Source organism: Festucalex cinctus, chromosome 6 (assembly GCF_051991245.1).
Source record: "Festucalex cinctus isolate MCC-2025b chromosome 6, RoL_Fcin_1.0, whole genome shotgun sequence".
NCBI classification, from domain to species: Eukaryota; Metazoa; Chordata; class Actinopteri; order Syngnathiformes; family Syngnathidae; genus Festucalex; species Festucalex cinctus.
Genome location: NC_135416.1, coordinates 7,369,825 through 7,381,909, shown reverse-complemented (window position 1 = coordinate 7,381,909; position 12,085 = coordinate 7,369,825). Strand labels below are relative to the sequence as shown.

The 12,085-nt window shown below is 39.8% G+C and overlaps 1 protein-coding gene across 1 annotated transcript; it reads left to right on the top strand.

Moving 5' to 3' along the window:
* Positions 1 to 154: 154 nt before the first annotated feature.
* Positions 155 to 11,288, top strand: gaa2 (alpha glucosidase 2). Its single transcript, XM_077525007.1, has 22 exons — positions 155 to 310; positions 964 to 1,063; positions 1,320 to 1,859; positions 1,989 to 2,134; positions 2,568 to 2,733; positions 2,818 to 2,914; positions 3,276 to 3,395; positions 4,313 to 4,431; positions 4,515 to 4,646; positions 4,713 to 4,823; positions 5,613 to 5,726; positions 6,078 to 6,162; positions 6,244 to 6,361; positions 6,450 to 6,583; positions 7,780 to 7,931; positions 8,011 to 8,159; positions 8,303 to 8,444; positions 8,538 to 8,636; positions 9,857 to 10,021; positions 10,205 to 10,351; positions 10,587 to 10,645; positions 10,770 to 11,288. The coding sequence occupies exons 2-22, from the start codon at positions 983 to 985 to the stop codon at positions 10,774 to 10,776; spliced, it is 2,883 nt and encodes a 960-aa protein (XP_077381133.1). The 5' UTR covers positions 155 to 310; positions 964 to 982; the 3' UTR covers positions 10,777 to 11,288.
* Positions 11,289 to 12,085: the final 797 nt, after the last annotated feature.

The window sequence follows — 12,085 nt, the reverse complement described above, 5'->3', positions numbered from 1 at the left end:
CACTGAACGTTAATAAATTACTTTATTATTTCTTTATATCTACAAAATGTATGCCCAGTAAAGTAGCTCGATTTTGGTTGGCAAGTAACGGGGAATATTTTAAATGTAACCCCTCAAATTGGATGTTTCTCAAGCGGAAGTTCTCATATTTTCGACGCTTTTAAATGCGGCACGGGAATAAACAGAGACGCTCGTCCATTCAGCATTGCGCAAACAGGCTTTTTTTTTTTTCACTATCTCTGCCAAGTCATTTGTTAAACATGTTTTTCCTGATGGCCATGGCTTAATTTGTTTGCTTATAAATATTTAGGTAAGAGGAGTCAACGACATTTTTTTTAATTCGTTTGGTAGCTCGCTGCACCAGCTGAAGCCACTGTTAAGCTAACGATAGCTAGCTAGTGACTAGCGGTGTTGGGGTAATAATTATTGTTTAATTTTGCAATTCTACGACGTCGCCACGCATATCACATTTTCGGGGGTCAACCTTCAAACTAACTCTTGTCTATAGTCGCGTTAACGTGATATTCAATGCGCACTAAACGAAGGTAAGAGCATTGTGTTCTTCGCACTTCAAGATAGTACGAGCGGTCATGTCTCACTTTATTATCGAACGTTACAAGTGAGTTGCACTTAAGTATGCAGTAAAATTGTGACTGATATGCACTTGAGAGATAAATAGATGCAGAGTTTAATAAATCGTGTGGTTTTAATTGAGTGGAAGTCATGGGGCTATTATGATGGACAATTAATCTTAGGTACCGATGAAGGTGTAGGATTTCATTCAAGTTTTCCATCTTCTAGCTCCTGCACGCAGTGTTGGATTAGTGATGTGTATTTATTTGGGTATTTTTGTACTGCCTGTTCTAAATAAAGTTTCTCTCATTTTTTTCCCATATCTTCCTACCTGCAAAAAGAGACATGTCATTTAACATTCATTGTACTTTGTCCTGCTGTTTATCTCAGAATCACACACGGTGCCGTCATGGTATCCTATAAGCTGCTGAATCCTGAGAATGTCCAGCTATCTGAAGTGAATCGCCTTGTCGAAGAGGAGGAAAATCCAGTAAGTCATTAAGATATCTTTAAGTTTGTTGCCGAACTTGAAATGTAGCAGTGGGGCTCCCTTAAAGATATTATCAGAAAAGAGCAGATTACAAAAAAAAATTACTTGGTTACTTCTTTTCACGATTAACTACAGTTGTATCTTGATGTGATTTTTACAACTCCATGTAAAGGAATCAATCTACATCGTAAACTCTGGGAGTAGTGTAAGTGTGTGATTCTTGTTGTTGAGTCTAATGTCTGTCTGATGTGTGAAGGCGTCGCACACAGAAGCAGCTTCTCTGCTCCCCCGTCGCGTGCCATGCTCGGCCACCACAGGGCTCCTGGTGACCGGCTTCCTGCTGCTGCTCCTCTGCGGGGGCTGGCTGGTGGGCACCATGTTCTGGCTTCACCGCCCCTCTGGCTTGCTACCTCACAGACACCCGCCGCCGGCCAAGGCTACCTCAAAAGCCAACGCCACCGAGGCCGCCTTCCGCGAAGCTTGCGCTGTCATCACGGAGGCGTGGCGGTTCGACTGCTACCCCGAGAGAGGAGCGGTGGTGACCAGAGAGATGTGCGAAGCGAGGAACTGTTGCTTCATCCCCACCGTTTCCGAAACTCAGCCCTCTGGAAGTAACGGTGTCCCTTGGTGTTTCTATTCGCCGGATTTCCCCTCCTACTCCATCGAGTCCGCGAGTGACACGAGCTTGGGGCAGAGAGCTACGCTCGTCAAACACGTCAAGACTTACTATCCTGCAGATATTATGACTCTGGAGTTGGATGTTCGCTACGAGACAGACACGAGGCTACGGGTTAGGGTAAGTGACACTATTATTATCATTATTATTATTATTATTATTATTATATGGTAACAAACACCTGGCCCTTCATCGATGACTTTCCCATACAAGAGCTTAGATGGTCGCTCGTGTTTGTGCCCCAACTAGATCACTGACCCTTCGAGTTCGCGCTACGAGGTTCCCATCTCTGTTCCCACCGTCGCCAAGAAAGCCGAAAATCCCGACTACGCCGTGGAGATCTCCAAGGAGCCGTTCGGTCTCGTCGTGAGGAGGAGCTCGACAGGAACCGTCCTGTAAGTTGTGCGAAAAAGTGCAGTACAAAGTAGGGCTGTGCAATTAATCAAAATTCAATTACAATTTCAATTATGACACTCCACAATTGTGAAATTGGCATAATCGTGAACACAAATAAAAGATTATTAATACTAATTTTGAGTTGCTAAAATGTATACATTTGTTCCTTTTTTTAAATTTTAAAATAATAATAATAATAATAAGTAATTTAATAAATCTTGTTTGGTCCAAAAGAAACTAGCAAGTGTTTCAAATAAATTAATTTTTCTTAATATTTTTTACAGTCAACATTTTCTCGTTTTCTACCAAAAACAAATGATTGTCCTAATCGTAATTTAAATTATTACCAAATTAATCATGATTAATATCATAATCGAGCAGGCCTAGTAGTATGTTCAATTATTATTTATTTATCTGATTGTTTGCTTTCAGCCTGAACACCACCGTCGCTCCCCTCCTTTACGCCGATCAGTTCCTGCAGTTCTCCACCTCTCTTCCCACCGAATTCATCTACGGTCTGGGGGAGCACCGCTCAAATTTCCTGCATGACATCCAGTGGAACACACTCACCATGTGGGCCCGGGATGTGCCTCCCATGGTGATGTCACCTTCTCGTTATCAACACACGTGGGCTTTGATGTACGGTACATGACACTACAATGTCTTTTTCTGCACAATGTAGGTAAAAACAAACCTGTATGGAGTTCATCCATTTTATCTTGGAATGGAGAAGGAGAGCAATGCGCATGGCTTCTTCCTTCTGAACAGCAATGCAATGGGTCAGTATGTTGCGAAACTTCCCCTTGTGGTTAGGCTACTGTAGTTAGCGGAATTAATGCACATTGGTAAACTGCAGAGGACCCACAGAATTTAAGACAAACATAAAAAGGAATACGATTTGGTTTCTCTGTACAGTAATATTTATTGAAAGTGCTGTATGGAGAAAAATGCATGAGATATCGAACAGGACCAGACGTAAAAAACAAAACAAAACTTCCGGTACTGTAATGATGATTAGACATGAGTTTTGCGTTTATTCATTCAAAGGGATGCGACGCCAATCGATTAATTGAGCCACTGCATGTATTAGAACAGAGGCCACTTTTTTTTATATATTTATAATTTATTCTATTTCCTTAGATGTTGTCCTGCAGCCTGGCCCAGCCCTCACCTGGCGCACAATTGGTGGGATCCTCGACTTCTACGTCTTTCTTGGTCCCAGTCCTGGATCTGTGATTGAACAATATCTGGATGTGATAGGTAATTGTGCTCACATAATTACCACAAAACCCCAAAGTGAGGTACTCGAATGACCTTTTTTTTTTTTTGACAGAGAGAATGACAAGGGGAAAAGCAGCATTTTTTTTTAATTCATATTGATTTTTTATTTATTTATTTATTTATTTTTATTTAATTTTTTCCCCCCATTTTTTCCTGATGTTTAGTCTAAACAGTTAATCACTGTAAAATAAATAGGAATAAATTCTGTAACTCATAGCATTCAGTTGACATGCTAAATTAAAAATATGAAGTACATAGATTTACATATGAAACTGAGTTTCAAAATGTTCAGTTTCCAAAAGTAAAGTGCACTTGAATGAAATAGCTCAAAGCTAAGTTCAGTTAAAAAATATTGTTGTACAACTGGGTTCAAAATCAATAAGTCTAAGGCAAATCTGAACTCTGTAATTGAACAGGCATTATTTCAAAATGCCATAAATTGTCGAAATATCAAATTAAGAGTATTATAGCAATACAGACTGTTCGGCTTTGCCATTAAATTGACTACAAGCATTCGATCTATAAATAAAAACATTGACCATGGTCTCTCAAATGGACAGGCCCGCACAACAGCAGGCTGTAAATTGCACTGGCTAAGTTTAGTTTTATTTTAGGCGTGCAGCTAAAACTGAGCTGAGCGATATGTTTCGGTGTCTGACAGGAGTTTGCTGGCTTTTTCAGATGGGGGGGGAAAATGGCAAAATTCGGTCTGATATCGGTACCCCACGTGTACCTCACTTCACAGTTGGAAGTCACTAGCTCGTAACATTAATAGTAATGCCCATTTAGAACAATGTAATGAGAAATTGAAGTTAGTGTAATGAGAACTGTACTATATTGGAATAGAAATACAATACAATACAATGTCAAATAAATGAGCAATATTGTCTCCTTAGGTCGTCCAGCGATGCCAATCTACTGGGCTTTAGGTTACCACCTGTGTCGTTGGGGTTATAACTTCAGCAACACCACCTGGGAGTTGGTCAAGCGCATGAGGAGTAATGGGATACCTCAGGTAGTGCCGAATTAACTAACATGCTGTATGTGGTCTGCAACATGGCGACTTTCAAAAACATTCGACCTGTGTTTGGTCTCAAGGATGTCCAGTGGAATGATATCGACTACATGGACCGAATTCTGGACTTCACTTACGACCCGATTAACTTTGCCACGCTGCCCGATATGGTGAAAGACCTGCATGCTCACAACCAACGTTATGTGCCCGTCATTGTAAGCAAAACAGATCGTACGTTCACATATTGATTGCGGTAGAAGTCTGATAGTCTTTCCTTACAGGATGCTGCTATCAGCAGCGTCCAGCCTGAAGGATCCTACTGGCCGTACGACGAAGGACTCAAGAGAGGAGTTTTCATCAAAGACACGGAAGGAAACGTACTAATTGGAAAGGTGAGAATGAGCTTATCGATTATTCCATCGAATAATATTATCACATTTTTTTTGTTAATCCACTAATGTTGGACAAAAATTGAATTGAGGCCTCATAATTCATTATCTTCTCTGCATATGTATTATTAAACACCAATAAAATTAGCCTAGGCTAAATGGTTAGCAATCACGATTAGTTTTAGCGCACTAGCGATTACCACAGGTAAACAAACATTAACTACCATTTAATTTACACATACATCGTTATATCTGCATTATACATGTAATAGTGTCTTAAAATTCACAATGCTTCAACAATAATCTATGAGTCAACAAGGGTAAAGCTAGCTGTTAGCTACACGAGGTCAATAACTTCCTGTTCCTGTCTTCTTCTGGGCACGTTTAGTGCATGACTGCCCTCTACTGGTTAATTGAGGAACACCTAAAACCGAGTGCCATTTTATTTTGGAATAATTACGCCCCCTGCGATTGGCTGGCAACCAGTTCAGGGTGTACCCCGCCTACTGCCCAAAGCCAGCTGTGATAGGCTCCAGCACCCCCTGCGGCCCTTGTGAGGAGCAAGCGGTTAAGAAAATGGATGGATAATTCCACCCCAAGTGCTCTATGTTCAGAACATGGATGGCCCAAACATGATTCCAGCTGGACTTTTGAGGCATTACATTTATAATGACACACTTTTATTTTAAAGTCAATTTATCTGACTTGTTTATTTATTTATTTATTTTTATTAGACCTATACAGTACATCTTTTGGGACAAAAGGAAACAAGAACTTATTCTGTTTTTCCAGGTGTGGCCAGGCCTGACTGCATATCCCGATTTCTCTGACAATGTCACCCATGAATGGTGGTACGAGAATCTGAAGAAGTTCCATGACCAGGTGCCATTTGATGGATTATGGATTGTAAGTATCATCTTCAGTTTGACAAATTAGACTTTTTTTTTTTTTTTTTTTTTTTTTTTTTTTTTTTTTTTTTTTTTCCCAAAAGATTACATTGTGAAAGAGCTTTCCACCTTTTTTTGTCACTGTCAATATAGGAGAACAGAATAAACTAGATTTAAGTGCAATTTCTAGAGAAATTGCGTGGGAATGCTGAAAGCTGAATGCTAAGATGAATGCCTATGAAGGAAATTGAAGGATACATTATGTTAAAATGACAAAGTAATTACATAACTAGTAATGTCAACATTCCCATGAACTAGCATTTTTGGTTTCCTTTCATTTATCTCAACCCCCCTATGTTATTTTGTTTAGGACATGAATGAACCGTCAAATTTCGTAGATGGGTCCACTAACGGCTGCCCGCCAAACAATTTTGACAATCCCCCATACACACCAGGTAGATTTGGATCTGGCAAGCTTCACGCGAAAACACTCTACTAATGTCATTTTCATAACATAACACCTGGTACACTTTTAGGCGTGCTGGGAGGGTTGCTGAGAGCCAAAACCGTTTGCGCATCAGCACCGCAGAAGCAGTCGATACACTACAACCTTCACAGCTTGTATGGACTCATGGAAGGGAAAGCCTCTGCGAGGTTAGGAAAGGAAGTGACTAAAAAGCTACTTTGTCTCTGTTCTGCTTATTTTTTTTTTTGACCACTCATCTTCTCACTTGTTCTCTAGTGCTCTGAAGAGGATCTTGGCCAAGAGACCTTTTGTGATCTCTCGCTCCACCTTCCCCAGTCAGGGCATGTACACCGGCCACTGGCTGGGAGACAACAGGAGCCAATGGCAGGATCTTTACTCCTCCATTGCAGGTCAGCAAAAAAGCCTATGAAACCTTTTTTTCAACAAATCTATTCAAGGACTTGAATATTCTGTCTTTAACAGACAGAGATAATACAAATTGTTCATAATTTAAAAAAAGTTTGAAATTGTTCCCCCCCCCCCCCCCCCCCCCCATTTTCACTGAAGCAACCCCCTTCACTCCCAGCTATTTTACTGGCTTTTGACTGATTTTGCAAGGCCCACAGAATATTGTCTTCTATTGCTACAAAAGTATGGACGCTATCATAAGAAAGCTTAGAGTCTCATCTTTCATCAGGAAAAAAAGTACATTTCTATGTTTCCGTTTTACAGCAATTAGCATTAGAATCTTGTTAAGTTTCATCATTATTCACAAATCTATTTACAACATTGGGGAAAAGAGATTTTTTTTGTAACATGGCCGTGGTTGATCTCTTATACTCTGCTGCTACTTGCTGGCCGTTTTTGTAATTACTACTATTGTTAAAGGGATACTTGACTTATTGAACAATGTTCAGCAGTGAAAAGTTCATATGTTGTCCAGAATTAATCTGAAAACTTCATTATTTTTCATGTATAATTAATACCTTTAAAAAGTATTTTTTCTACTTGCTGTCGACTAATGATGACATCACCTGTGCTGAGGGAGTAGTTAATGACCATTCATGGCTCACCTGTTTTCTCGGTTTGGTCAGCAAACTGAGCCATGATTGTTCGTTACCTACTTCCTCAGCACAGGTGATGTCATCATTAGTCGACAGCAAGTAGAAAAATGACTTTTTAAAGGTATTAATTCTGCAATTGGCTGGCAACCAGTTCAGGGTGTACCCCGCCTGCTGCCCAAAGTCAACTGAGATAGGCTCCAGCACCCCCTGCGACCCTTGAGAGGAGCGAGCTGTTTAGAAAAATGGATGGATGGATGGAAGATATTAATTGTACATGAAAAATAATGAAGTTACCACATCAATTATAGACAAAATACATTTTACTGCTGAAAATGGCTCAATGAGTCAAATATCCCTTTAAGCCTCCTCTTCAGGTTAGAGGTTGCATCAAAGCCTTCTGTATGCTCTTGCATAAAGAACGTACAAGTACGTCTTTGGGATCATGGCATTATTTAAAAAGAACCGTTTTTATACGTCTTTGGCAGCAAATGAGTTAAGGAGGTGAAGTAGTTTGAAGTTCTAAATGAAATTCTGGCTTCCAGGCATCTTGACCTTTAACCTCCTGGGCATCCCATTGGTGGGGGCTGACATCTGCGGCTTCAGCGAGCACCCCCAGGAAGAGCTGTGCGTCCGCTGGACACAATTAGGCGCTTTCTATCCCTTTGCTCGCAACCACAACGCAATCGACATGGAGGTTGGGCCTCCTCATTTGTAGGACTCAACTCGTCATTTTTTTTCCCCCTGAAATTTGTCATTTTCCATCCTGTTGACAGCCGCAAGACCCGACGGCGTTCAGCCCCCTAGCCCGCACGGCCATGCGGCAAGCGCTGCTCCTGCGCTATTCCCTCTTCCCGCTCCTCTACACCCTCTTCCATCACGCGCACGCGCGGGGACACACTGTCGCTCGGCCGCTCATGTTTGAGTAAGTAAAACACGCAAACGAAAGTAGTGGCTGTTGTGTTTGCGTGGGGCGGAAAAAAAATCAGGCAAAGATTGACAAAGAAAATTGTTCTTTCTATGACTATATTGTGTTTGCTTGTTTGTTTTCTACGATGCCCTCAACAGATTTCCAAAGGACACAAGAACGTACACTATCGATAAGCAGTTCCTCTGGGGGAGGAGTCTACTGGTGACTCCGGTGTTGGATCCTGGAGTGAACTCAGTGGAGGGTTACTTCCCAGAGGGTTTGTGGTACGACTACTACACGGTAAGCAAGACCCGGATCTCGCTATTCGACAGGTGAGCTGTTGCCTACCTGCCGTGGTGTTCTCACACGTCTGCTGACACGCCTTCCAACCAGGGCGACTCAATAAACAGCACGGGTGAAGAAGTGCAACTCTCGGCTCCTCTCGATAAGATCAATCTGCATGTGAGGGAAGGATCGATAATTCCGACGCAGGTAATCGTGAACGTCACGTCAACTGAGTTACAGCTTAAAGGCTGCATTTCAATGCCATCTGGTATTCGATCAAATATTTATGAGCCTAACATGCCATTTAAAATGTGCATTTTCCATGTAATTTCCCCATTAAAGGATATACTTCACTTATTTGTCCCATTATAGCAATAAAAACTTAATATTTTGTGTATAAATAGTTTGATACTTTCATTATTTTTCACGTACATTTAGTACCTTTAAAAACACATTTTGCAACTTGCTGTTGACTGAAAATTAGATCACAAGGGCTCAGGTAACCAATCAGAGCTCACCTGTTTTCTAGGTTTGGTCATGTGACATTCACAAGCTGGTTCCCTGAGCAAATTGTGATGTCATTTTCAGTTGACAGCAAGTTCCAAAATTTGTTTTTAAAGGTACTGATTGTACATGAAAAATAATGAAAATATCAAATTTGTTATAGGCAAAATATTGTTATTGCTATTGTTAGTTATTGCTATAAATATTGCTAAAAATAGCTAAATGAGTAAAGTATCCCTTTTAATATTTTTTATTACGTAAACATTTTCTTGTTTTGTACCAAAAAATAAATGATCATTCTACTGCAGAGTGAACATGCTGTACTGCAACTTAAAGTTTTTGATCACATAAATAAATAAATAAATTATTTATTATTATAAATAATAATAATAATAAATAATTTATTATTATAAATTCTGTTTGGTCCATAAGAAACTTGCATAATTCTATTGTTTATATATATATATATATATATATATATATATATATATATATATATATATATATATATATATATATATATATATATATAATTTTTTTTTTTTTTTTTTTTTTTTTTTTTTTTTTTTATTGGTCTTAATATTTTTTTAATGGGGAAACATTTTCTTGTTTTGTGCCAAAAAAAATAAATGATCGTCCTACTGTACAGTGCGCAAGCTGCACTCGAACTTAGTTTTTGCCAACATAAATAAATATTATTATAAATATATATTATTATAAATTGTTTGGTCCAAAAGGAACTTACATAATTACAGTGTTTGTTTAATGTTTTTATATTTTTAACATTTTCTTGTTTTGTACCAAAAAAAATAATCATTTGTATAATCATGATTTCAATTCTTGCCAAAATAATCGTGATTTATTATTTCCTCCATAACCGAGCAGCCCTAAGTGGATGCGTTTCTGTGCGTTCCCTTGGACAGACCCCCAACCTGACTTTGTGGGTGAGCAGCGGGCAACCTCTTCATCTGATCGGCGCGTTGTCGGAGAACGGCAGCGCCTGTGGCGATTTGTTCTGGGACGACGGCGAGAGCCTGGACACCTTTGAGACCAACCAGTACGCCTACATCGTTTTCAGCGTGGCCCAGGTAATTGTCACACCCACCAACAAATATAAGGGCTTTTACATTGTATATATTATATAATATATATTATTATAATAATATTCCCCTGTGTAGTCAAAGTTTATTTTTGTCCGACGTTTTTGTCTTCCTGGTGCCAAAAAAAATGGCAACTGACTTTTCCGATTTTTGCCATTGTCGTCTCCGTAGCAAACGATGAGCTCGCAGGTGCTGCGCAACAACTTGGAGGCCTCGTACATCACGGTGCAGTCGGCGTCTTTCTACGGCGTGAAGCAGAAGCCGAGCAAGGTGTTGGTTAACTCCAAAGATGCCGCCTTCACCTACAAAAGCAACCAGGTGAGGTGGAGGAGATTCTTTGAATTCCTGCACAAGATTGCAATTCTTTCACGTCACCTTTATTCTGCCAAACATCGGAATCTGCCTCAAAGAATCCTTATATAGAATTCTTACGGAACGATGACAACTGGAAACCGATTGGCTGGCTGAAGTTTGGCAGTCGAGCTTTGGTCGTCATTGGTTAAATAGTAAAACTGACTTGTCTTGATCTTTGCTTCACTTTGTGTCCATGCAGGTTTTGACGGTCGAAGGTCTCGGCCTTAACCTCAATCAGAACTTCACCATCAGCTGGATGTGAGTGGCCTGCGGGCGCTCAGTTTGGTTTACAGTAGCTGATGGTGGCTCTCCAAATACGCCTGAGACTGATCAACACTCACGCATTATTAATACAGCCTTTTTTTTCCTCCCATTGTTTTAGTGGCTGAATTGAGAATGGCTTCACCAAAGTACCCTATAACTTCACTCAAGGAGGTTGTTTTCAGTGTTGGTCCATTCCAGGCAGGCTAGAGTTTTGTTTTGTTTTGTTTTTATTATTATTTTTTTAATTATATAATATATATTTAAAGCATTTTTTTTATGATGAGAAGGAAGAGTCTTCATATTTTGGTAAGAATCCACACATAGATGACAATTATTTTTGCTTGAGTAAAATCAGCACAATATTGCATGTTTGGCAATAAGACTGACTAGTACGAAACTATTTATCTTACTGGTGAGGACAAAGTACGAACTGGTACAGCAGCAAGATGCAATGTGCAATAAATCAGGAGACAACTGTCAATGCTGCTACTTTTGGGCTAATGTAGGCGATGAACACTGGTGCCTTGTGATTTCTTTTGCATTTCTTTGTAAAGTTGCTGCTTGCTAGCACAAAAATCTGTTTTGGCCGATCTTGCGTGTGTAGTGTGGCGCAGCAATAAAGTTTGTTTTAAAAGAATTTGAAAGAGAAAGTGGCGTGTTTTTTTTTTTCACTTGTACTACCAACTCTCTACCGCTGGATGGCAGCATCTCAACATTAAGGGTACTTTCTAGTTTGTTTGTTTTTTGGGTTTTTTTTGGACACAAATACGGTCCAGCCTTGGCATATTATAGTTCACTTTTTGCTGTTTCATTGTATGACAGATTTTTATTTATTTATTTTTTTAATTATTCATAATAGCACATGTAATTTTAAGGAACTGAACGATAAAAGGAAAAAGGGGGTCTTCAAAGCAGCACATACCATACACTTGTTAATTTTTTAAAAAGATTATTATTTTTTTTTAATTGTTAAAAGATAGTGACCGCCTCGCCACAAGACGCCCAATCCCCACCATCGCCCCCAGCAGATAAAATCATGCCCGCCGCATACTGTGTCCCATGCAGGTGAATCATTTCAGACAGATAAACGAAGTCGAAGACGGCTAAGTTAAACGCAATATCAATCTGGCTATTGCCAGGTTAGTAAATTCCAAGACTTGTGAGAATACAAATGGAACAATGAAATAAATGTGCTTATTCACATTTTGAATGTGTGCAAAGATGCAATATAGCCAAGGTGCGGCAGTCTGTGCCAATGTTGATCTTGAATCAAACTCAGCCACTGGATGATACGCCCCCGTGTTAAACAGGCCAGTTCATTCACATGCTAACTGTTTCCAGATGACACATAAATCACTCATTCATCGGTTATAAGGGGGCGGGGCCAGAGAGAGGGGGGAAAAAAAGAGCAGCGGGGGGTCAGTCCAAAAGCAT

Coding starts and splice junctions, on each gene's coding strand:
- gaa2 (XM_077525007.1), top strand. CDS start 983: ATGGTATCCTATAAGCTGCTGAATCCTGAGAATGTCCAGCTATCTGAA. Junction 5,727..6,077: donor CATTTGATGGATTATGGATT/GTAAGTATCATC, acceptor TATTTTGTTTAG/GACATGAATGAACCGTCAAA. Junction 8,160..8,302: donor GCTCGGCCGCTCATGTTTGA/GTAAGTAAAACA, acceptor TGCCCTCAACAG/ATTTCCAAAGGACACAAGAA.